Raw genomic sequence first — 26,680 nt, 5'->3', positions numbered from 1 at the left:
AGACACAGAGTGAAGCTCCCTCCGCACCGTCCCATCACACACTCCCGGGGTCAGACACAGAGTGAAGCTCCCTCCGCACCGTCCCATCACACACTCCCGGGGTCAGACACAGAGTGAAGCTCCCTCCACACCGTCCCATCACACACTCCCGGGGTCAGACACAGAGTGAAGCTCCCTCCACACCGTCCCATCACACACTCCCGGGGTCAGACACAGAGTGAAGCTCCCTCCACACCGTCCCATCACACACTCCCGGGGTCAGACACAGAGTGAAGCTCCCTCCACACCGTCCCATCACACACTCCCGGGGTCAGACACAGAGTGAAGCTCCCTCCGCACCGTCCCATCACACACTCTCGGGGTCGGACACAGAGTGAAGCTCCCTCCACACCGTCCCATCACACACTCCCGGGGTCGGACACAGAGTGAAGCTCCCTCCACACCGTCCCATCACACACTCCCGGGGTCAGACACTGAGTGAAGCTCCCTCCACAGCGTCCCATCACACACTCCCGAGGTCAGACACAGACTGAAGCTCCCTCCACACCGTCCCATCACACACTCCCGAGATCAGACACAGAGTGAAGCTCCCTCCACACCGTCCCATCACACACACTGGGGTCAGACACAGAGTGAAGCTCCCTCCGCAACGTCCCATCACACACTCCCGGGGTCAGACACAGAGTGAAGCTCCCTCCGTATCGTCCCATCACACACTCCCGGGGTCAGACACAGAGTGAATCTCCCTCCACACCGTCCCATCACACACTCCCGGGGTCAGACACTGAGTGAAGCTCCCTCCACACCATCCCATTACACACTCCCGGGGTCGGACACAGAGTGAAGCTCCCTCCACACCGTCCCATCACACACTCTCAGGGTCAGACACAGAGTGAAGCTCCCTCCGCACCGTCCCATCACACACTCCAGGGTCAGACACAGAGTGAAGCTCCCTCCACACCGTCCCATCACACACTCCCGGGGTCAGACACAGGGTGAAGCTCCCTCCACACCGTCCCATCACACACTCCCGGGATCAGACACAGGGTGAAGCTCCCTCCACACCATCCCATCACACACTCCCGGGGTCAGACACAGAGTGAAGCTCCCTCCCCACCGTCCCATCACACACTCCCGGGGTGAGACACAGAGTGAAGCTCCCTCTACACCGTCCCATCACACACTCCTGTGGTCACAGAGTGAAGCTCCCTCGACACCGTCCCATCACACACTCCCGGGGTCAGACACAGACTGAAGCTCCCTCCACACCGTCCCATCACACACTCCCGGGGTCAGACACTGAGTGAAGCTCCCTCCACACCATCCCATTACACACTCCCGGGGTCGGACACAGAGTGAAGCTCCCTCCACACCGTCCCATCACACACTCTCAGGGTCAGACACAGAGTGAAGCTCCCTCCGCACCGTCCCATCACACACTCCAGGGTCAGACACAGAGTGAAGCTCCCTCCACACCGTCCCATCACACACTCCCGGGGTCAGACACAGGGTGAAGCTCCCTCCACACCGTCCCATCACACACTCCCGGGATCAGACACAGGGTGAAGCTCCCTCCACACCGTCCCATCACACACTCCCGGGGTCAGACACAGAGTGAAGCTCCCTCCCCACCGTCCCATCACACACTCCCGGGGTGAGACACAGAGTGAAGCTCCCTCTACACCGTCCCATCACACACTCCTGTGGTCACAGAGTGAAGCTCCCTCGACACCGTCCCATCACACACTCCCGGGGTCAGACACAGACTGAAGCTCCCTCCACACCGTCCCATCACACACTCCCGGGGTCAGACACAGAGTGAAGCTCCCTCCACACCGTCCCATCACACACTCCCGGGGTCAGACACAGAGTGAAGCTCCCTCCACACCGTCGCATCACACACTCCCGGGGTCAGACAGAGTGAAGCTCCCTCCGCACCGTCCCATCACACACTCCCGGGGTCAGACACAGAGTGAAGCTCCCTCCACACCGTCCCATCACACACTCCCGGGGTCAGACACGGAGTGAAGTTCCCTCCGCACCGTCCCATCACACACTCCCGGGATCAGACACAGAGTGAAGCTCCCTCCACACCGTCCCATCACACACTCCCGGGGTCAGACACAGGGTGAAGCTCCCTCCACACCGTCCCATCACACACTCCCGGGATCAGACACAGGGTGAAGCTCCCTCCACACCATCCCATCACACACTCCCGGGGTCAGACACAGAGTGAAGCTCCCTCCCCACCGTCCCATCACACACTCCCGGGGTGAGACACAGAGTGAAGCTCCCTCTACACCGTCCCATCACACACTCCTGTGGTCACAGAGTGAAGCTCCCTCGACACCGTCCCATCACACACTCCCGGGGTCAGACACAGACTGAAGCTCTCTCCACACCGTCCCATCACACACTCCCGGGGTCAGACACAGAGTGAAGCTCCCTCCACACCGTCCCATCACACACTCCCGGGGTCGGACACAGAGTGAAGCTCCCTCCACACCGTCCCATCACACACTCCCGGGGTCAGACACTGAGTGAAGCTCCCTCCACAGCGTCCCATCACACACTCCCGAGGTCAGACACAGACTGAAGCTCCCTCCACACCGTCCCATCACACACTCCCGAGATCAGACACAGAGTGAAGCTCCCTCCACACCGTCCCATCACACACACTGGGGTCAGACACAGAGTGAAGCTCCCTCCGCAACGTCCCATCACACACTCCCGGGGTCAGACACAGAGTGAAGCTCCCTCCGTATCGTCCCATCACACACTCCCGGGGTCAGACACAGAGTGAATCTCCCTCCACACCGTCCCATCACACACTCCCGGGGTCAGACACTGAGTGAAGCTCCCTCCACACCATCCCATTACACACTCCCGGGGTCGGACACAGAGTGAAGCTCCCTCCACACCGTCCCATCACACACTCTCAGGGTCAGACACAGAGTGAAGCTCCCTCCGCACCGTCCCATCACACACTCCAGGGTCAGACACAGAGTGAAGCTCCCTCCACACCGTCCCATCACACACTCCCGGGGTCAGACACAGGGTGAAGCTCCCTCCACACCGTCCCATCACACACTCCCGGGATCAGACACAGGGTGAAGCTCCCTCCACACCATCCCATCACACACTCCCGGGGTCAGACACAGAGTGAAGCTCCCTCCCCACCGTCCCATCACACACTCCCGGGGTGAGACACAGAGTGAAGCTCCCTCTACACCGTCCCATCACACACTCCTGTGGTCACAGAGTGAAGCTCCCTCGACACCGTCCCATCACACACTCCCGGGGTCAGACACAGACTGAAGCTCCCTCCACACCGTCCCATCACACACTCCCGGGGTCAGACACTGAGTGAAGCTCCCTCCACACCATCCCATTACACACTCCCGGGGTCGGACACAGAGTGAAGCTCCCTCCACACCGTCCCATCACACACTCTCAGGGTCAGACACAGAGTGAAGCTCCCTCCGCACCGTCCCATCACACACTCCAGGGTCAGACACAGAGTGAAGCTCCCTCCACACCGTCCCATCACACACTCCCGGGGTCAGACACAGGGTGAAGCTCCCTCCACACCGTCCCATCACACACTCCCGGGATCAGACACAGGGTGAAGCTCCCTCCACACCATCCCATCACACACTCCCGGGGTCAGACACAGAGTGAAGCTCCCTCCCCACCGTCCCATCACACACTCCCGGGGTGAGACACAGAGTGAAGCTCCCTCGACACCGTCCCATCACACACTCCTGTGGTCACAGAGTGAAGCTCCCTCGACACCGTCCCATCACACACTCCCGGGGTCAGACACAGACTGAAGCTCCCTCCACACCGTCCCATCACACACTCCCGGGGTCAGACACAGAGTGAAGCTCCCTCCACACCGTCCCATCACACACTCCCGGGGTCAGACACAGAGTGAAGCTCCCTCCACACCGTCGCATCACACACTCCCGGGGTCAGACAGAGTGAAGCTCCCTCCGCACCGTCCCATCACACACTCCCGGGGTCAGACACAGAGTGAAGCTCCCTCCACACCGTCCCATCACACACTCCCGGGGTCAGACACGGAGTGAAGTTCCCTCCGCACCGTCCCATCACACACTCCCGGGATCAGACACAGAGTGAAGCTCCCTCCACACCGTCCCATCACACACTCCCGGGGTCAGACACAGGGTGAAGCTCCCTCCACACCGTCCCATCACACGCTCCCGGGATCAGACACAGGGTGAAGCTCCCTCCACACCATCCCATCACACACTCCCGGGGTCAGACACAGAGTGAAGCTCCCTCTACACCGTCCCATCACACACTCCTGTGGTCACAGAGTGAAGCTCCCTCCACACCATCCCATTACACACTCCCGGGGTCGGACACAGAGTGAAGCTCCCTCCACACCGTCCCATCACACACTCCCGGGGTCAGACACGGAGTGAAGTTCCCTCCGCACCGTCCCATCACACACTCCCGGGATCAGACACAGAGTGAAGCTCCCTCCACACCGTCCCATCACACACTCCCGGGGTCAGACACAGAGTGAAGCTCCCTCCACACCGTCCCATCACACACTCCCGGGATCAGACACAGGGTGAAGCTCCCTCCACACCATCCCATCACACACTCCCGGGGTCAGACACAGAGTGAAGCTCCCTCCACACCGTCCCATCACACACTCCCGGGGTCAGACACAGAGTGAAGCTCCCTCCACACCGTCCCATCACACACTCCAGGGTCAGACACAGAGTGAAGCTCCCTCCGCACCGTCCCATCACACACTCCCGGGGTCAGACACAGACTGAAGCTCTCTCCACACCGTCCCATCACACACTCCCGGGGTCAGACACAGAGTGAAGCTCCCTCCACACCGTCCCATCACACACTCCCGGGGTCAGACACAGAGTGAAGCTCCCTCCACACCGTCCCATCACACACTCCCGGGGTCAGACACAGAGTGAAGCTCCCTCCACACCGTCCCATCACACACTCCCGGGGTCAGACACAGAGTGAAGCTCCCTCCACACCGTCCCATCACACACTCCATCTCATAGTGTTGGAGCATGTGGTTATTTGAGTTACTGTCACCTTCCTGTCAGCTTGAACCAGTCTGGCCGTTCTCCTCTGACCTCTGTCACTAACCAGGTGTTTTCAGCCACAGAAATACCACTCATTGGATGTTTCTTGTTTTTCACACCACTCTTTGTAAACTCTGGATACTTCTGTGCAAGAAAACCCCAAGCAGATCAGCAGTTTCTGAGATATTTAAACCACTCCATCTAGCACCAACAATCATCTCACAGTCAAAGGTCACGTTTCTTCCCCCATTCCGATGTTTGGCCCTGAACCTCTTGACCGTGTCCGCATGCTTTGATGCATTGCGTTGCTGCCACGTGATTGGCTGATGAGATATTTGCATTAATGAGCAGGTGTACCTCACTGACTGCATGCGATATATCCTGTCGCTCGGCTATTTGCCCCATTCTCTGTCCCAGCTCCTTGAACCGGGCTCTCCAACCAGCCCTCACCATGGCCAAAGGGGGGCAGCCCCGGTTGTGTAGCTGTTAGTGCTTCGCGTTATAGCGCCAGAGATCACCGCTCGGGGAGGGGGAGGGGGTGTAGGTTTCGATCCCTGGCACCGTCCAATACCGCCTGGGTTTGTACCGAGTTCCCAGAGGGGAACAGTCATCAACAGCAACTGCGGCTCCATAACGGGTCCGCGATGCTCTTCGACGTCCCGGGCCGCACGCGGGATGGGTCAGCCCGCCGGCGGGAGCAGGTGTCCCGCCGGAACCCATTGCTGATCGGGATGGGGAAAATCGCAATTATTGAGGAATACCCAGCAAGGAGAGGGTAATAGGTCAGCGTCCTCCCACCACCTCAAACTCACCTTCCCGTTTTCCACCTCTTCCCTCCCGGAAGCCCCCCACTGAATCCGCTGTGATGTGATAAACCGCTGAGGAACTCACTCCCCACCCTCCGGTTCTGTGGCCGATCACCTTCCCTCTGCTCAGAGACCACATAACTACCCCCCCCCACCACTCCTCATTCACTCCAGAGTCAGAGGGTAAAGGGAGCCCTTAACCCCTCCTGGCGGAGTCATCGGGGCGCTGTCACGACAAGCCTTTTGCACCGATCATTTGGTGATTGCTCATCATACCGCGTTTCTTTCAGCATTTCTTTTTTTTTATTTACGAGCTCGACGCTCAACCCAGCACGGATGGAAAGCGCGCAAGGGAGCTGGCTGGATTCGAACTCGGGACCTCTCACCCCGAAGTCCGGCGCTGATGCCACTGCGCCACCTGCTGGCCAACTCCAGAGTCAGGACCGACAGTACGACATCGGAGCACGATTTGGCCCATCGAGTCGGCTCCGCCATTCTGTCATGGCCGATTTACCACGACCCCGCCCGTTCTACTTTCTCCGCGTAACCTCGCATTAATTGAGAGCCCCCCCCAGCAATGAATTCCACAGGTTCGCCACCCCCAGCTGTTACAAAGGCTTTGAAGCTCTCCGCTTCTTTCTCGACAGCAGTTCCCCTCCGCATCCACCCCCCTCCTTCAGCTCCAAACTCAAGGGGTCGCCTCGGGCACCCACGAGCCCCAGCTCTGGCTGGCTTTCTGCTGGGTGCGTGGAACAGGCCACGTCCCCAGCCTTCCCCGGTGCTGCTCCCCAAACCTTTCTGAGCTGCACGTTGACATCGAACCCGTATCCGCTTCCACTGGCAGCTCGTCCCGCACTCTCACCAACCTCCGTGTGAAGATGTTCCCCCTCGCCTTTCACCCTTAACCCACGACCTCTAGTTCCAGTCTCACCCAACCTCAGTGGAAAAAACCTGCTTGTATTTACCCCATCTATATTGCTCAAAAAATTTGGATTCCTCTTGTTAGGGAAAAGTTATTTCCCATGGTAGGGGATTCTAGGTCAAGAGGGTACGACTTCAGGATTGAAGGACGTCCTTTTAAAACTGAGATGCGGAGAAATTACTTTAGTCCGAGGGTGGTAAATCTGTGGAATGTGTTGCCACGAGCAGCAAATCATTGGGTGCATTTAAGGCAGAGATAGATAGGTTCTTGATTAGCCAGGGCATCAAAGGGTAGGGGGTGAAGGCAGGGGAGTGGGGATGACTGGAAGAATTGGATCGTCCCACGATTGAATGGTGGAGCACACTCGATGGGCCGAATGGCCTACTTCTGCTCCTATATCTCATGGTCATAATCTGGATTTAAGGCATATAGACCAATATTAACTTTGGCAACCAATCTTTCAACCTGAATGTGGACTGTAGATTAAATTTAAAATACAGCTCCGGATAATAGGCTCCTGGAGCTGTGAACAGCAGTTAATTGAAAAACCAGACCACGCTAATTAACAGCCCACACAGAATGCTGGAGGAACTCAGCAGGCCAGGCAGCATCCGTGGAGAAGTGGACAATCGACGTTGGTTCATGCTGATCAACATTCATTTCGGGCGCCCGGAGCGTGGGTGCGAAGAAGGTGGTGTGTGAAAACTGTATGTAATCCAAAGGAAGCACTGTAGGTACACTGTAACCATAGAATTGTCCTGCTGTTACCTTTGGTCTTTGGCATATGGAAGTGTCGTGTAATATTGGGTCTCATTTTGTCGAATAAAAGATTACTTTATATCTACCCACAGTGTGGTCACGTGGCCAAGTGGTTAAGGCATTGGACTAGCGATCTGAAGGTCGTGAGTTCGAGCCCCAGCCGAGGCAGCATGTTGTGTCCTTGAGCAAGGCACTTAATCACACATTGCTCTGCGACGACACCGGTGCCAAGCTGTATGGGTCCTAATGCCCTTCCCTAGGACAACATCGGTGTCGTGGAGAGGGGAGACTTGCAGCATGGGCAATTGCCGGTCTTCCACACAACCTTGCCCAGGCCTGCGCCCTGGAGAGGGAATACTTTCCAGGCGCAGATCCATGGTCTCGCAAGACTAACGGATGCCTTTACTTACTTTACCCACTGCACCTCTCCAGTGACTTCAACCACGTTACACTGCCTTGGTCAAATTTCCCCTCATTCTCCTGCACTCCAGGGAATATTCACAGTAAGTATATTCAAGACAAGGTTGGATTGATTTTTGAATAGTAGGGGAATTAAGAGTTGTGGTGTACATGGAGATGAGTCCATGGTCTGATCAACTGTGATCTTATTGAATGGCGGGGCAGGCTCGACAGGCCAGATGGTCGACTCCTGCTCCTATTTCTTATGGTCTTATTCAACCTTTCCCTGCAACTCAAATCCTGGCAAATAAATGATCTCCGTATTCTTTCAATTTTTTTCTCCCTCTCTCCTCTCGCTCTCTCTCTCTCTCTTCCAGAAGAGAGCCTCAGCACAAGATGCCCTCTCTCTCTCGCCCCCATGAGATGCTGCCTGACTTGCCAAGTGTTTCTGGAATTTTCTCTTTTTATTTCCCCATTAGCTGCTCAGGCACCTGTTATGTTTTTCTTTAATATAAATTTTCACTCAGAATGTCCTCATTTCATTTTGAACTCTCTCACCTACCCCGTCCGAGTTCAAATCTCAGCTCCTCGTAAACAGACTTCCTGCCCCCGCCCCCTCCCCGGGTCCTCTTCCCTTTTGCGACACCTGCATCCTCTGGATGGAGGCCTCCTGCACGGAGGGGATCCTTCGTGCCGAATTTCCGGGGAATGCAGAAACCGGCAGGGGCACCGTTCCAGGATGAGGGATTGGCCACTTTGGAAAATTAAGGGTTTATTTTTGGATTTTTTAAAACCCTAGCAGATGTAGAAGATAATGAAGGGCCCAGACGTAAAACAGTACAGCACAGTACAAGCCTTTCGGCCTGCATTTGGTCCACAGACCTGCACACCTCTCCTATTCACGTACTTCTAAATATTATTCATGTACCTGCCTCAACCACGACTTAGAACATAGAACAGTACAGGCTCTTCGGCCCATAACGTTGTGCAGATCCTTAAGGCCAATCTAACCCTTCCCTCCCACATAGCCCTCCATTTTTCTACCACCTATGTGACTATCTAAGAGTTCCTTAAATGCCCCTGATGTATCTGCCTCTACCACCACCCCTGGCAGGGCATTCCACACACCCACCACTCTAAAATATTACCTCTGACGTTCCCCCCCTCCACTATACTTTCCTCCAAAATCACCTTAAAGTTATGCCCCCTGTCTTAGCCATTACCGCCCTGAGGGAAAATAAAGGCCCCTGACTATCCACTCGATCTATGCCTGTCATCATCCTGTCCACCTCTATCAAGTCACCTCTCATCCTCCTTCACTCCAAAGAGAAAAGCACCAACTCACTCAACCTGTCCTCATGGTACATGCATCCGCCTGGGAGGGGGGAGAAGATGGCGGCACGACGGCAGTGCGCGCGGCCACTTCGGTGGTGATATCTGTATTCTGTCAAGTAGGGGACCGTGCACAATTCTGATTTGATGGAGACGGACGTGAGAGCACGGAGGAACATCTGGAAAACTTCTGAAATGCCCACTTCGCTGCCACTGCTACTGTGTGGTAACCGGAATCTCCAGAGCTGAAGGCCCCGAAATCCTCGGCTTTGCGTGTTTCAGCGGCCGGGGAGAGGTCGAAGGCGCTCGGCAGAGGATGGCGCTCGGGAGGCTGTATCGGAGGGGTTGGTCGGAGGCTCGAAGTTTTCGGACGGATGGACTCAGTGTCAGCTGTGGTCGGCTGCTTCCAAGGCATCGACAAGTTGACGATGCCTGGAGGTTTATGGCAGGGAGTTTCTCCCTTTTGCCGCCTGCTATCGTTGACTTGGGAGTCGATCGACTCGGGGACTTTGAGACTTTTATTTACCGAGCCCATGGTCTATTCTTCATCAAATTATGGTATTGCTTTGCACTGCTGTAACTGTATGTTATAATTATGTGGTTCTGTCAGTGTTAGTCTTTGGTCTGTCCTGTTTTCTGTGATATCACCCCGGAGAAACATTGTATCATTTCTTAATGCATGTATGCATTTCTAAATGACAATAAAAGAGGACTGAGTGTTCTCATAATCTAAATCCTGGTAATTCTCCTCTGCACCCTCTCTGAAGCTTCCATGTCCTTCCTATAATGAGGGGACCAGAACCGAACACAAAACTCCAAGTGAGATCTAACCAGGGTTTTATAGAGCTGCAACATTACCTCACGGCTGCCGAACTCAGCCCGACTAATGAAGGCCAATACACAACACACCCTCTTAAGCATCTTTACCGCCTCGCACAGCAATATATAAACACCGACGATAAACACTTCCCTCGAGCGGAGGTGTGGAAAACCCGAGGGGTTAAGCTTGAGGGAAGAAAGATGGGATCTGAAAAACCCCGGGAAGGCCCGGGACCTGAGAGTGGCTCCCGAGCGGGCTGCAGAGGGCAGAGACCTCACGACGTGGAAGAAGTGAAGACTCTGGGGTTAGGACTCTATTCCCCGGAAGGTAGAATCAGAGGAGATTTGATACACAAAGTTATGAGGGATATAGATAGGAGAAGTGCAAGCGGGCTTTTTCCCAACTGAGGGTGGGTGAGACTGGAGCTAGAGGTCGTAGGTTAAGGGTGAAAGGTAAAATACTTAAGGGGACTTACAGGGTTAATGGTAAGGCACTGAGGAGTGCAGTAGAACAGAGGGATCTGGGAATACAGATTCAAAATTCCCTAAAAGTGACGTCACAGGTAGATAGGGTCGTAAAGACAGCTTTTGGTACATTGGCCTTTATTAATCAAAGTATTGACTATAAGAGCTGGAATGTTATGATGAGGTTGTATAAGGCATTGGTGAGGCCGAATCTGGAGTATTGCGTTCAGTTTTGGTCACCAAATTACAGGAAGGATATAAATAAGGTTGAAAGAGTGCAGAGAAGGTTTACAAGGATGTTGCTGGGACTTGAGAAACTCAGTTACAGAGAAAGATTGAATAGGTTAGGACTTTATTCCCTGGAGCGTAGAAGAATGAGGGGAGATTTGATCGAGGTATATAAAATTATGATGGGTATAGGTAGAATGAATGCAAGCAGGCTTTTTCCACTGAGGCAAGGGGAGAAAAAAACCAGAGGACATGGGTTAAGGGTGAGGGGGGAAAAGTTTAAAGGGAACATTAGGGGAGGCTTCTTCACACAGAGAGTGGTGGGAGTATGGAATGAGCTGCCAGACAAGGTGGTAAATGCGGGTTCTTTTTTAACATTTAAGAATAAATTGGACAGATACATGGATGGGAGGTGTATGGAGGGTTATGGTCTGTGTGCAGGTCAGTGGGACTAGGCAGAAAATGGTTCGGCACAGCAAAGAAGGGCCAAAAGGCCCGTTTCTGTGCTGTAGTTTCTATGGTTCTATGGAACTTCTTTGCTCAAAGTGTGAAACAAGCTTCCAGCGGAAGTGGCAGATTCAAAAGATTGAAAGTGCAATAATTATCAAAGTATGGGTACAGTATACAACCTGAGTTTTGTCTTCCCCACGGACAGCCACGGAACAAAGAAACACCATGGAACCTGTTCAAAGAAAAACATCAACCCCCTCACCCCACGGGCAAAAAAAAAACAAATTGCGTAAATGGCAACGAAAAAGAAAGAGTGAAAAACCCAGAATATAAAACACAAAATCGAAAGAGAGTCCAGGCATGTTCACAAGGATGAGAAAATCTGGAGGAGTTGGAAGCAACGTGCGCAAAATGCCGGAGGAATCCAGCCGGCCAGGCAGCGTCTATGGGAAAGAGTAAACAGGCGACGTTTCGGGCCGAGACCCTTCAGTCTAAATCAGTGTTCGTTATCTGCATGCCACCCCGATGCGGGTTTGATTGTAACGTTTAAGAGAGGTTTACATAAGTACATGGATGGGAGGGGTATGGGGGGGGTTATGGTCTTGGTGTGGGTTGATAGGACGAGGCACAATAACACTTTAGCATGAACTAGATGGGCCGAAGGCCACTAGTCTGCGCTGTATGGCTCTGGGCCACGGACCCGGTGCTGGTAACAGGGCTCAGTGCGGATGATCCAGAGGGGCCTACAGCACAGAAACAGGGCCCTTCGGCCCAACTCACCCATGCCAGCCCAGCTGCCCACCCAGCTACTCCCATTTGGCCTAGACCCCTCTAACCTCACAAAAAAACGCTAGAGTGACTCGTGTTCCCTGGGGCACACGGGAATGGGGGGTGACTTGATAGAGGCTGGAAGGGTGCGGAGGGCTACAGCCCCCAAGCGCAGGTAGCTGGGTCGAGGTAGAATGGACTAGATGGGCCGAAGGGCCAGTTTCTGTGCAGTTGTGTTGTACGACCATCACAGCGACATATATAATACTGAGGGGCTTCGAAAGGGGAGCTGTGGGACGGCCTGGGACTCAGAGGACCCACTCTCGGAGCGAAGGCCCAGCCACCCAGGAGCTTCTCCAGAAGGACCATCTTCACCCAGAGGGTGAATCCTGGCAGCAGTGCTCGAGATTTAGGGGGAACCCTCGGCCGGCAGCACCCGTGGAAATGAGTGAACAGGGTCGACGTCTTGGGCCCCCCGAGACCCTGCATCAGGACCGGAGGGCGGCGGGCGTGAAGCCGGACGGCTGGGGGAGGGGGGAGAAGAAGCAGGAAGGTGATAGGTGGATAAGGTAAAAAGGGCTGAAGAAGGGGGAATCTGATGGGAGAGGAGAGCGGACCGTGGGAGAAGGGGCACCAGGGGGAGGTGATAGGCCGGTGAGGAGATAGAGGCGAGAGGCCAGAGTGGGGAACTGAAGTAGGGGGCGGGGGAAGATGAAGAATTTGTTATCCACGGCCTCCCCTAAAATCAAGGTGAGGCCACGCTCAGGTTGGAGGAGCAACACCTTGCATTCCGTCAGGGTCACCCCCCCCAAGTGGTTAAGGCGTCGGCCTAGTGATCTGAAGGTAGCCAGTTCGAGCCCCGGCCGAGGCAGCGTGTTGTGTCCTTGCGCAAGGCACTTAACCACACATTCGCTCCTGCACGTTCCTAGCCCAGCGGCGGAGGCTGGGACGGTACGGGCAGGGTGAGACAAAACCGATGGCACGAACACCCATTTCTCAAACTTCTGGTAATACCGCCCCCCCCTTTACCATTCCCGAGTCGTTTCCCTCTCTCCCCTCCTCTCCCTACCTACCCATCACCTCCCTCTGGTGGTCCTCACCCACTTCTTCCTTCTGTCCTCTCCTGTCACACTCCCCCCACCCCCAGCCCTGTATCTCTTTCACCAGTCGACTTCCCAGCTCCTTACTTCATCCCCTGCCCCTCTCCCGGTTTCACCCATCACCTCGTGTTTCTCCCTCCCCTTCTCCCACACCCTCTATCCCTGATTCCTCGTTTTCTTTCCCCCTGCCGGAGGGTCTCGGCCCGAAACGTCGACCGTTCGCCCGTTTCCACAGATGCCGCCCGGCCCGCCGAGCCCCGCCAGCGGCTTGTGGGTGCTGCCTGGCATCGGGCCCTGCCCGAAAGCGGCCTCATCTTGAAAGAGGGGCCCCTTCCCTTCCCCACACACACCTGTCCGAGGGTCTTTGTCAGTGTAGCTGCCTCCTCTACTTCCTCCGGCAGCTCGTCCCAAATGTGCGCCGGGAAGAAGCTGTTCCCCCGGGGTCCCGATTAAATTCTTCCCCCTTTAAGAAAAAAGCACCACGGCCTGGTTGCTTTGGGGTGGGTGGGTGTCGGGAGGGAGTGAATGGTGGCGGCACCACGGCAGGAAGTGAAAGGGGGTGGTGGGGGAGAGGACAGAGCTGTGGAGAAAGAGTTCTCGACACTGACGGGGCTCGAAGGAAGGTTGGGTTTGGTTATTGAGAGGAGAAGAGCCAGGGGCCAGTGCCGGGGGGTGGGGGGAGGGTCACGGAACCCGCCAGTGAACAGCACAGCAGGCTCGACGGGCTGAATGGCCTCTCTTTCTCTGGGGAGGGGGCGGCTACCTCATAGCTCTAGAGACCTGGGTTTGTTTTGTGTGTGTGTGTGTGTGTGTGTGTGGTTGAATCAGGCACCGGGAAGGGAATGATCGACGGGAACACGGGGAGACTGGGTTGTCCCCGGAACTGGTATCAAAATGAGACCCTGGTGGTCGGCACGGACCCGGTGGGCCGAACGGCCAGCTGCGATGACAGCATAGCAGCAGGGATTAGTCACTGTTCTCCGGCCTGGTTCGGCAGCGCCGGTTCGGTGCCAGCCGAGTGAGAGAGTCGGCGGCCGGGGAGGAGGGAATCTGTCAGTTTACCCCGGGTTCGGTCCCGGACATTAATAGCCATATTCCCATCCCAGTCCAAAGCTCCAACACCACACCGGGGGTCAGGGACCCTTCCCCGAACCTACTCGCACTCAATGTATAAAACCCACCCCTCTCGTAAGTGCGGAGGGGCCAACCGATGAGTGCGTGGTTTTGGACGAACTTGGAAGATGAGAGGCGAGGAGGGGAGGTGGGGGAAGAATTAATGCACACAGCCGAAGCCAGAAGGATTCGGCAGTGGGTGCATCAAAGAGGCCAGAACCCTTTAAACACAGGTACTGCGCCGTTCGAACATTACATTGCGTAATGGTTAAAACGGGGGGGATATTTATGACTTAACCCCGTTAGCAGAGCCTCATCTCCCTCGGGTGAAACGGGGGGGGGGAGAAAGGTGGATTAAAAAGATCCATCTGATGGAGACGCGAAAATAATCACCTCTTGGTGGGATGCAACACCCACGGTCCATTCACGCCCCTGGAAAATAAAAGCCCTGATGTATGTCGAGTATGGATCGATAATGCAGATGAAAATTATTTAAAAGTGCAAATTAAATTCGTATTTGTTCCGCTATTTTTAAAGGAGCCCTGTTAATTCTGCAGTGAGTTACTATTTCACTGGGAGGGATGTTTTTATAGAATAGACGTGCATAATAAGGAGCTGTACCCTGTGCTGTTGCTATAGGCTGTCCCAGCGTTGCTGCTCCCGGGTTGGTTACTCGCTTGGCTTCCAAGTGCCTCTGAATTCAGTCCCATCGCCGGCAGAAATCCTGCAATATCCGCGGTAGTACATTGTCCCGACCCGCTGTTTTTGCCAGCGCTGGAGCAAGAGCGGCTCCCCGGGACAGACCCTCTGATTGACAGCGGGGCCCGGGATCCGCCCCCGCTCCGCCTTCCCATTGGTCGCTCTCCCGCCGACGCCGTGACGTCGCGCATCCCTAATGAGGCGCGGCGAGCCGGCCGCTCTGGCGCAGCGGCGGAGGACGCTCAGCCCGTCGACGCCCCGCCCCCACCACCGTGCTAGCCCTCTGCAGCTCCCGGCGGCCTTCCTGGAGCCAGTGAGCTGGGGGGGGGGAACCTTCTGCAAACTGAGTAAATGGCCCTCCTTCCTCTGAGATGGAGATTCAAGATTTAAGATTGAGTCCCGATGAAGTAAACGTCGATTGTTTACTCTTTTCTATAGGCGCTGCCTGGGCCTGCTGAGTTCTTCCTAGTGTGTTACTTTGATTTCCAGCATCGGCAGGCTTTCTCTTGTTTAAGCAACACACATCAAAGTTGCTGGTGAACGCAGCAGGCCAGGCAGCATCTCTAGGAAGAGGTACAGTCGACGTTTCAGGCCGAGACCCTTCGTCAGGACTTCCTCTTCCTAGAGATGCTGCCTGGCCTGCTGCGTTCACCAGCAACTTTGATGTGCGTTGCTTGAATTTCCAGCATCTGCAGAATTCCTGTTGTTTGCGTTTCTCTTGTTTAAGATTGTTTAGTGTTATTTCCAGAACGCAAGTGTAAAGGAGAACAAAATAATTGTTACTCCGAATCAGATGCAGCCCAATAGGATAAAGAGCACAGTAATTATAAATCAATAAAATAGCTTATATAGATTGAATGTAAATCCCTAGAGTGTGTGCCTTCAGGCTTCTGTACCTCCTTCGCGATAGTAACAATGATTAGAGAGCATGTCCTGGGTGGTGGGGGTCCTTAATGATGGACGCTGCCTTTCTGAGACACCGCTCCTTGAAAATGACCTGGATACTACCTAGGCTAGTGGCCATGATGGAGCTGACTGAGTTTACAACTTTCTGCCGTTTAACTTCGATCCCGTGCAGTAGCCCCCCACACCAGATGGTGATGCAGCCGGTCAGAATGCTCTCCATGGTACAACTGTAGAAGTTTGAGTGTTTTAAGTGACAAACCAAATCTCCCCAAGCCCCTAATGAAATATAGCCGCTGTCCCGCCTTGTTTACTGCTGCATCGATGTGTTGGGACCAGGTTAGATCCTCACAGATCTTGACACCCAGGAACTTGAAACTGCTCACTCTCTCCACTTCTGATCCCTCTGTGAGGATTGGTATGTGTTCCTTCATCTTACCCTCCTGAAGTCCACAATCAGCTCTTTTGTCTTACTGACGTTGAGTGCCAGGTTGTTGCTGGGACACCACTCCACTAGTTGGCATATCTCACTCCTGTACGCCCTCTCGTCACCACCTGAGATTCTACCGTCAACGGTTGTATCGTCAGCAAATTTATAAATGGTATTTGAGCTACGCCTAGCCGCACAGTCACGGGTATAGAGAGAGTAGAGCAGTGGGCTAAGCACACACCCCTGAGGTGTGCCAGTGTTGAGGATATGTTATCACCAATCTGCACAGATTGTGGTCTTCCGGTTGGGAAGTCGAGGATCCAATTGCAGAGGGAGGTACAGAGGCCCAGGTTCTGCAACTTCTCAATCAGAATTGTGGGAACGACGGTGTTAACTGCCGAGATGTAGTCGATGAACAGCATCCTGACGTAGGTGTTTGTGTTGTCCAGGTGGTCTAAGGCCGTGTGGAGAGCCATTGAGATTGTGTCTGCGGTCGGGTTTTCAAGTGTTTTCAGTGACAAACCAAATCTTCTCAAACTCCTAATGAAGTATAGCTGCTGTCTTGCCTTCTTTATAACTGCATCGATATGTTGGGATCAGGTTAGATCCTCAGAGATCTTGACACCCAGGACTGATCCCATGCCTTATGGTCTTACCACAGCTACTTCCCTTCAACCATCTAATTCTTGAACTGGTTGACAATGCTATGACTGCTTTGAGCACTGTAGTAAAATGGACTTCGCTTTAGTGTTCTAATTGTGTTCTTTGTCATTGAAATTGTGCATAAAATTATGTTTGAGTTAGACTTGTCTTGTCTTGTCGATGCCAGACCCAGCAAGCAAAAGAAGGCACAACAGTGGCTATATTCCATCAGGAGCTGGAGGAGGTTCGGAATGTCACCTAAATCGCTGGCAAATTTCTACAGATGTATTGTGAGGAGCATTCTGACTGGCTGCTTCACCGTCTGATATGGAGGGGTGGGGGCTACTGCACAGGATTGAAGCAAGCTGCAGGGAGTTGTAAACTCAGTCAGCTCCATCATGGGCACCAGCCTCCGTAGTATCCAGGACATCTTCAAGGAGCGGTGTCTCAGAAAGGCGGCGTCCATCATTAAGGACCCCCACCACCCAGGACATGCCCTCTTCTCATTGCTACCATCAGGAAGGAGGTACAGGAGCCTGAAGGCACACACTCAACGATTCAGGAACAGCTTCTTCCCCTCTGCCATCCAATTTCTGAATGGACATTGAACCCATGAACACTACCTCACTATATTTTTTTATTTCTGTTTTTGCACTACTTCAAAGTTCAAAGTAAATCTTATTATCGGAGAATATACAACCCTGAGGTTCATTTTCCTGCGGGCATACTCAGCAAATCTATAGAATAGTAACTGTAAACAGGATCAATGAAAGGTCAACCAGAGTGCAGAAGACAACAAACTGGGTGAATGCAAATATAAATAAATAGCAATAAATAACGAGAACATGAGATAAAGAGTCCTTAAAGTGAGATCATTGGTTGTGGGAACATCTCAACGGATGGGCAAGTGAGTGTAGTTATCCCCTTTTGCTCGAGAGCCTGATGGTTGAGGGGTAGGAACTGTTCTTGAACCTGGTGGTGCAGGTCCTGAGGCTCTTGTACCTTCTACCTGATGGTAGCAGTGAGAAGAGAGCATGGCCTGGGTGGTGGGGATCTCTGACAATGGATGCTGCTTTCCTTCAACAGTGTTTCATGTAGATGTGCTCAGTGGTTGGGAGGACTTTGCCCGTGATGGACTGTGTCATATCCACTTCCTTTTGTAGGATTTTCCGTTCAAGGGCATTGGCGTTCCCATAACGCGCTGTGATGCAGCCAGTCAATATACTCTCCACTACACATGTATAGAAGTTCGTCAAAATTATTTGACTATTTTATGTGTGTGTATATATATATCCACAATATACACTTACTGTAATTTAGGTTGTTTGCCTTTTATCATGTATTGCAATGTACTGCTGCCACAAAGACAGCAAATTTCCTGACTTATGCTGGTGATATTAAACCTGATTCCAATTCTCATTCTGTGCCTTCAGGCTCCTGTACCTCCTCCCTGATGGTAGCAATGAGAAGAGGGCATGGTCTGGCTGATAGGGGTCGAAGGTTGAAACGCATGGACAAGGGTGGATGTGGCAAACTTGTTTCCCATGATGGGGGAGTCTAGTACGAGAGGGCATGACTTAAGGATTGAAGGGCGCCCATTCAGAACAGAGATGCGAAGACATTTCTTTAGTCAGAGGGTGGTGAATCTATGGAATTTGTTGTTACGGGCGGCAGTGGAGGCCAAGTCATTGGGTGTATTTAAGGCAGAGATTGATAGGTATCTGAGTAGCCAGGGCATCAAAGGTTATGGTGAGAAGGCGGGGGAGTGGGACTAAATGGGAGAATGGATCAGCTCATGATAAAATGGCGGAGCAGACTTGATGGGCCGAATGGCCACCTTCTGCTCCTTTGTCTTACGGTCTTATGGTCTTAATGATGGACGTCAACTTGCTGAGGCATCAGCCCTTGAAGATGGCCTGGATTCTGGGGCGACGAGTGCCCACAATGGGGCTGGCTGAGTTTACAGTTCTTTGCAGCTTACTCCGATCCTGTGTCCTGTGAATTCTGCTACAGGTAGGTTGCACCCAGTGAATAGTATATACCTGTGCAGGTGATGGAAAGCTTGACTTCGAAACATCGCCCATCCCTTCGCCTCCGCAGAGGCTGCTGGAACCCTCCAGCAGTTGGATTAATGTTCGGCGACTGCATCTACCCTCAGTGGCTACTGCACACCTGCTCGTTAGTACGAATATCTAATCTGCCAATCGCGTGGCAGCAACTCGAAGCGTGGAAGCATGCCAACGTGGCCGAGAGGTTCAGTTGTTCTTCACACCAGGCATCTGAATGGGGGAAGAAATGTGATTGAAGTGACTTTGACCGTGGAGTGATTATTGGTGCCAGATGGGGTGGTTTGAGTATCTCAGAGGCCGCTGATCTCCTGTGATTTTCACACACAGCAGTCTCTAGAGCAGGGGTTCCCAGCCTGAGGTCCATGGCATAAAACAGGCTGGGAACCCCCCCACGCTCTAAAGCTTGCAGAGAATAGTGCGAAAAACAGCATTTCACAAAGTTTACAGAGCTGGTTGTGGACTGCAGGAGGATTGGAGACAGGCTGGCTCCCATTGACGTCAATGGATCTGGGGTTGAGAAGGCGAACAGCTTTAGGTTCCTCGGCATAAGCATCACCGAGGATCTCACGTGGTCTGTACATACCGGCTGTGTGGTGAAAAAAGCACAACAGTGCCTCTTTCACCTCAGACGGTTGAAGAAGTTTGGTAAGGGCCCCCAAATCCTAAGAACTTTCTATAGGGGCACAGTCGAGAGCATCCTGACTGGCTGCATCACTGCCTGGTATGGGAACTGTACCTCCCTTAACTGGATGTACGGACAGCCCAGCGCATCTGTAGGTGGGAACTTCCCACGATTCAGGACACTTACAAGGACAGGTGTGTAAAAAGGGCCTGAAGGATCATTGGGGTCCCGAGTCACCCCGACCACAAACTGTTCCAGCTGCTACCATCCGGGAAACGGTACCGCAGCATAAAAGCCGGGACCAACGGCTTCTTCCACCAGGCCATCAGACTGATTAATTCATGCTGATGCAATTGTATTTCTATGTTACGTTGACTGTCCTGTTGTACATACTATTTATTGCAAATGACTATAAATTGCACATTGCACATTTAGACGGAGACATAACGTAACGGTTTTTACTCCTCATGTATATGAAGAGTGTAAGAAATAAAGTCAATTTAATCGAATTCAATTTTAAAACATTTATTTAGAAAAGCAGCAGTTCTGTGGGTTTTTTTTATCGTGTCGCACCAGACAGTCAGCCATTCTTGTCCGGCGCGTGGTGTCGGGATTGGTCTCCTTTCGGGTTAACCGGGTCACGATATGAACGTTCCTGACTCGACCCCTTTTTTTTTTAAACGAGGCCGAGTGGCTCGCTCGACGCTCAACCCGGCACGGACGGGAAGCGTGCTGGGGGGGGGGTGGGGGGGGGTGGCCCGACCTGCATTAGAAATCGGGGGCCTTCGCTCCGCAGTCCGGCGCTGATGCCGTTGTGCCACCCCACACGTTCTGTGGGTGGAAACGCCTTGTTAACGAGGGAGGTCAGAGGAGAATGGCCAGACTGGTTCAAGCTGACAGGAAGGCGACCGTAATGCAAATAGCTTTACGTTACAACAGTGGCGTGCAGAGGAGCACCTCTGGAAGCACAACGCGTCGAACTTGGTCGTGGATGAACCACAGCAGCCCGTGTTACTACTCAGGACTAGGAAGGTGTACCTAATAAAGTGGCAAGATAGAAGAATATCGTTCTGCAACGTGGGGTAGTGAGGTGATCGGAAAGATAAGAGCAAGAGATCTGGGAACAGTGTACTCGTTTCGGGCGTCCGATACCCTCCTATTCTGAGCTTTGGTCTGTCCGAGCTAACATCTCCAGTCAAGTCAGAATCAGAATCAGAATCCTTTATTATCGCCAAGTATGTGGACACATACAGGGAATTTGATGCCGGTTTCCCCGTACAGAATCAAAAAGCAAACAAAACAATAGTGCAAATAATGGTGAACTATATACAATGAGGTATACCTGTGTATGTACAGGGGGACTTGGTTTATAATAGACCAAAATTCAAGTGTTCATAAGACTGATGGCATACGGAAAGAAACTGTTCTTGTACCTATGGGTCCTGGCATACAGTGATCTAAAGCGCCTACCGGAAGGAAGGAGTTGGAACAGGTGATGTCCAGGGTGTGATGGGTCTACAATGATGCTGCTTGCTCGCTTCCTGACTCTAGATGCATACAAGTCCTGGATCGAGGGCAGCTTCACACCAATAATCCTTTCCGCAGCCCCGACGGTTATTTGGAGTCTATTCTTGTCTTGTTTGGTAGCTGATCCAAACCAGACAGTGATGGACGAACAGAGACCAGACTGGATTATTCCTGAATAGAATTGAACCAGCAGCTCCTGAGGCAGGTTGTACTTCCTGAGTTGACGTAGGAAATACAACCTCTGCTGAGCCTTTTTGATAAGAGTGTCCATATTGGGTGTCCACTTCAGGTCCTGGGAGGCTGTGACACCCAGAAACCTGAAGGTCTCCACAGTAGACACAAGACTGTTGAGTATAGTGAGTGGGGGGAGTATTGGGGGGCTCCTCCGGAAGTCCACTGTCATCTCCACAGTCGTGAGCGTATTTAGCTCCAGGTTGCTCTGACCACACCAGAGGGCCAGCTGTTCCACCACCCATCTGTATGCAGACTTTATCGTCATTTAACTATATACAAGTATACCATCAAATGAGACAATGTTTATCTAGACCTGGGTGTAAAGCACAGTAGTGCACATAACACACAATAACCTGTGAAAGTCAAGCCAACTTTATTGTCATTTAACTATATATATGTATATAATGTATATAACCATATAATGTATATAGAAATGAGACAAGGTTTCTCTGAACCAGGGTGCAAAGCACAGTAGTACACATAACACACGATAACTTATAAAGGTAAGGCTAAAATCTACCCATGAATCACACATAAATAACAAAGTGAAGTACATAAATTAAATACTGTCAGGTGCAGAACAGATTATCCGGTGACTCTTCAAGTACAATGTGGCAGGGAGTTCATCTCTGAACTATAATAGTCATAGTCATACTTTACTGATCCTGGGGGAAATTTGTTTTCGTTTCAGTTGCTCCATAAATAATAAATAGTAATAGGATCATAAATAGTTAAATAGTAATATGTAAATTATGCCAGGAAATAAGTCCAGGACCAGCCTATTGGCTCAGGGTGTCTGACCCTCCAAGGGAGGAGTTGTAAAGTTTGATGGCCACAGGCAGGAATGACTTCCTATGACGCTCTGTGTTGCATCACGGTGGAATGAGTCTCTGGCTGAATGTACTCCTGTGCCCACCCAGTACATTATGTAGTGGATGGGAGACATTGTCCAAGATGGCATGCAACTTGGACAGCATCCTCTTTTCAGAGACACCACCGTCAGAGAGTCCAGTTCCATCCCCACAACATCACTGGCCTTACGAATGAGTTTGTTGATTCTGTTGGTGTCTGCCACCCTCAGCCTGCTGCCCCAGCACACAACAGCAAACATGATAGCACTGGCCACCACAGACTCGTAGAACATCCTCAGCATCGTCTGGCAGATGTTAAAGGACCTCAGTCTCCTGAGGAAATAGAGATGACTCTGACCCTTCTTGTAGACAGCCTCAGTGTTTTTTGACCGGTCCAGTTTATTGTCAATTCGTATCCCCAGGTATTTGTAATCTTCCACCATGTCCACACTGACCCCCTGGATGGAAACAGGGGCCACCGGTACCTTAGCTCTCCTCAGGTCTACCACCAGCTCCTTAGTATTTTTCACATTAAGCTGCAGATAATTCTGCTCACACCATGTGACAAAGTTTCCTACCGTAGCCCTGTACTCAGCCTCATCTCCCTTGCTGATGCATCCAACTATGGCAGAGTCATCAGAAAACTTCTGAAGATGACAAGACTCTGTGCAGTAGTTGAATTACTATATCTCTGAGAAAAGTCCATCTCCCACCCGCCATCCTCACCGCGTTCTACAGAGGATGTATTGAGAGCATCCTGAGCAGCTGCATCACGGCCTGGTTCGGAAATTGCACCGTCTTGGATTTCAAGACCCTGCAGCGGATAGTGAGGTCTCAGCTGAGAAGATCGCCGGGGTCTCTCTTCCCGCCATCACAGACATTTACACCACACGCTGCATCCGCAAAGCAAACAGCATTATGAAGGACCCCCACACCCCTCATACAAACTCTTCTCCCTCCTGCCATCTGGCAAAAGGCACCGAAGCATTCGGGCTCTCACGACCAGACTATGTAACAGTTTCTTCCTCCAAACCATCAGACTCCTCAATACCCAGAGCCTGGCTTGACACCAACCTACTGCCCTCCGCTGTGCCTATTGTCTTGTTTATTATTTATTGTAATGCCTGCACTGTTTTGTGCACTTTATGCAGTCCTGGATGGTCTGTAGTTTAGTGTAGTTTTTGTGTTTTTTTTTTACATAGTTAAGTGTAGTTTTTGTATTGTTTCACGTAGCATCATGGTCCTGGAAAACGTTGTCTCGTTTTCACTATGTTCTGTACCAGCAGTTATGGTTGAAATGACAATAAAAAGTGACTTGACTTGACCTGACTTCAGAAGCCTGGTGGCCTGAGGGAGGAAATTGTTTCCCATCCTGACCGTTCTTGTCTTTGTGCATCGGAGTCTCCTTCCTGACGGTAGAGAGTCAACGAGGATGCTGGATGGATGGGTGGGATCCTTGATAATACTAAGGGCCCTGCGTACGCAGCGCTCCTGATTAATGTCCCCGATGGATGATAGGAAGACCCCATGATCCTCTCGGCCGTTCTCACAGTCCTTTGTAGGGACTTGCAGCAATTGAGGCACTGAGTATAAAAGTTGGGTCCCCATGTTACGAAGTTCCAAGTTCCAAGTAAATTTATTATCAAAGTACTTACATGTCGCCATACAGAAACCCGAAATTCATTTGCTTGAGGATGTTCACTGTAAGTACAAAGAAACACAGTAGAGTCAATGACCACACCCGACTGGACAAACACCAGTGTGCAAAAGGCAACAAATTACGAATACAAAAATTAAAAAATTAAAAATAATAAATATCAAGAACCTGAGATGAAGAGCCCCCGAAAGTGAGTTCCGTAAGTTGTGAAATCAGTTTAGAGTTGGGGTGGGTTTAGTTATCGCTGCTGGTTCAGGAGCCTGATGGTTGAGGGGTAGTAACTGTTCCTGAACCTGGTGGTGTGAGTCCTGAGGCTCCTGTACCTTCTTCCTGATGGCTGAGAGGTAGTAACTGTTCCTGAATCTGGTGGTGCGAGTCCTGAGGCTCCTGTACCTTCTTCTTGGTGGTCGAGGGGTGATAACTGCTCCTGAACCTGGTGGTGCGAGTCCTGAGGCTCCTGTACCTTCTTCCTGATGGTTGAAGGGTAATAACTGTTCCTGAACCTGGTGGTGTGGGACCTGAGGCTCCTGTACCTCCTTCCTGATGGCAGCAGTGAGAAGAGAGCATGTCCTGGGTGGTGGGGGCCCCTCATGATGGGTGCTGATTTCCTGCGACTGTGTTTTGTGTAGACGTGCTCAATGGTGGGCGGGGGCGGGCTTTACCCGTGATATACTGTACCAGAAAGCTGTGCCTTCTTTCCAACTCATTGTTTTGGGCCCACCTAGAGCACTCTGTGGAGTTCTGGAAGGATGTCATGAGGCTGGAGTGGCTGCAGAAAAAATTCACGGCGATGTTGCCGGAATGATAGTTGGTGCCAGATGGGGTGGTTTGAGTATCTCAGATTCACGGGGACCAGGTGGGCTGTGGTTATAAGAAGAGACTGGCCAGGTCGGGACTGTTTTCCCTGGAGTGCAGGGGTGACAGAGGTTAATAAACTGCTCGGTGCAGAAGAGATTCACGATGATGTTGTCGGAATGATAGTCGGTGCCAGATGGGGTGGTCTGAGTATCTCAGATTTACGGGGACTGGGGGGCTGTGATTATAAGGAGAGATTGGCCAGGCTGGGACTGTTTTCCCTGGAGTGCAGGGGTGACAGAGGTTAATAAACTGCTCGGTGCAGAAAAGATTCACGGTGATGTTGCCGGAATGATAGTCGGTGCCAGATGGGGTGGTCTGAGTATCTCAGATTTGCGGGGACTGGGGAGGGGGTAATTATAGGGAGAGATTGGACAGCCCAGGACTGTTTTCCCTGGAGTGCAGGGGTGACAGAGGTTAATAAACTATTTGGTGGGTGGTTACAGGATAAGGTGAATCTAAAACTAGAGGGGATAGGCTTAAGGTAGCCTCCAATCTGATGGCATGAACATTGATTTCTCCTTCCGGTTCAAAAAAGTCTTTTCCCCATTCCCTCTTCTTCTATTCCCCACTCTGGCCTCTTATCTCTTCTCTCCTGCCTATCTCCTCCCCCTGGTACCCCTCCTCCTTCCCCTTCTCCCACGGTCCACTCTCCGCTCCTGTCAGATTCCTTCTTCTCCATCTCTTCACCTTTACCACCCACCTGGCTTCACCTATCACCTTCCAGCCATAATCCTTCCCCTCCCCCCCAACCTTTTTATTCTGGCATCTTCCCCCTCCCTTTCCAGTCCTGATGAAGGGTCTCATCCCGAAATGTTGACTGTCGATTCATCTTCGTAGACGCTGCCTGACTTGTGGAGTTCCTCCAGCATTTTGTGTGTGTGTGTGTGTGTCTGTGTGTGTGTGTGTCTGTGTGTGTCTGTGTGTGTGTGTGTGTGTGTGTGTGTCTGTGTGTGTGTGTGTCTGTGTGTGTCTGTGTGTGTGCGTGTGTGTGTGTGTGTGTGTGTGTGTGTGTCTGTGTGTGTGGGTGTGTGTGTGTGTGTGTGTGTGTCTGTGTGTGTGTGTCTGTGTGTGTCTGTGTGTGTGTGTGTGTGTGTGTGTCTGTGTGTGTCTGTGTGTGTGCGTGTGTGTGTGTGTGTGTCTGTGTGTGTGTGTGTGTGTGTGTGTGTGTGTGTGTGTGTGTGTGTGTGTGTGTGTGTGTGTGTGTGTGTCTCTGTGCGCTGCATAGGTTCAGGGTGAGAGGGGCAAAGTTTTAAGGGGGACCCGAGTGGCAGGTTCTTCACCCGGAGGGTGGTGGGTGTGTGGAACGAGGAGGGGGTTGAGGCAGGTACATTTGGAACATTTCAGATACCTGGACAGGTAGATGATCAGAACCCGGAACAGAGAACGACATAGCACAAGGACAGGCCACTTGGCTCATAGTGTTGTGCTGTACCAGCTGAAAACTAAACCAAAAACACCCAAACACTAATCCCTCCTACCTACACCACGTCCACATCCCTCCATCTTCCTCACATCCGTGTGTCTATCCAAACGTCTCTTAAAACCCAGCGGCCACTCCGAAATGATATCGGTATTTGTTAAATAGGGGCCGTGCACGATCCTGATTTGATGGAGACGGAGGAACATCTGGAGAAACTTCGCTGCCGCTGCTACTGTGCGATCGAGAATCTCTGGAGGGGAAGGCCTCAAATCCTCGGCTTTGCCTATTGCCTGTTGCCGGGGCCGGGGTCGAAGCGCTCGGCAGAGATGGTGCTGGGTAATCGGTGTCGGAGGCTCGAAGTTTTCGGACGGACTCAAGAGTCGGCTGCGGTCGGGTGCTTCCAGGGTGCTGCATCGGCAAGTTTGTGACGCTGGAAGTTTGCGGCACCTCACCTGCTGATCAACTTCTATCGGACAACTATAGAGAGCCTCCTGACGTATTGCTGTGCAGTGTGATTTGC

The 26,680-nt window shown here is 52.3% G+C and overlaps 1 protein-coding gene across 1 annotated transcript in view; it reads right to left on the bottom strand.

Moving 5' to 3' along the window:
* LOC134339521 (E3 ubiquitin-protein ligase pellino homolog 1-like) overlaps positions 1-15,063 on the bottom strand; it is a 32,935-nt gene extending 17,872 nt beyond the window's left edge. Inside the window, exon 1 of the mRNA XM_063036116.1 lies at positions 14,870-15,063. Coding sequence (XP_062892186.1) covers positions 14,870-14,958 — 89 coding nt within the window. The 5' untranslated portion in view covers positions 14,959-15,063. The remainder of the gene's footprint in view (positions 1-14,869) is intronic.
* Positions 15,064-26,680: the final 11,617 nt, after the last annotated feature.

Source organism: Mobula hypostoma, chromosome 30 (genome assembly GCF_963921235.1).
Source record: "Mobula hypostoma chromosome 30, sMobHyp1.1, whole genome shotgun sequence".
Taxonomy (NCBI): Eukaryota; Metazoa; Chordata; class Chondrichthyes; order Myliobatiformes; family Myliobatidae; genus Mobula; species Mobula hypostoma.
This window is presented reverse-complemented; position numbering and strand designations above follow the sequence as displayed.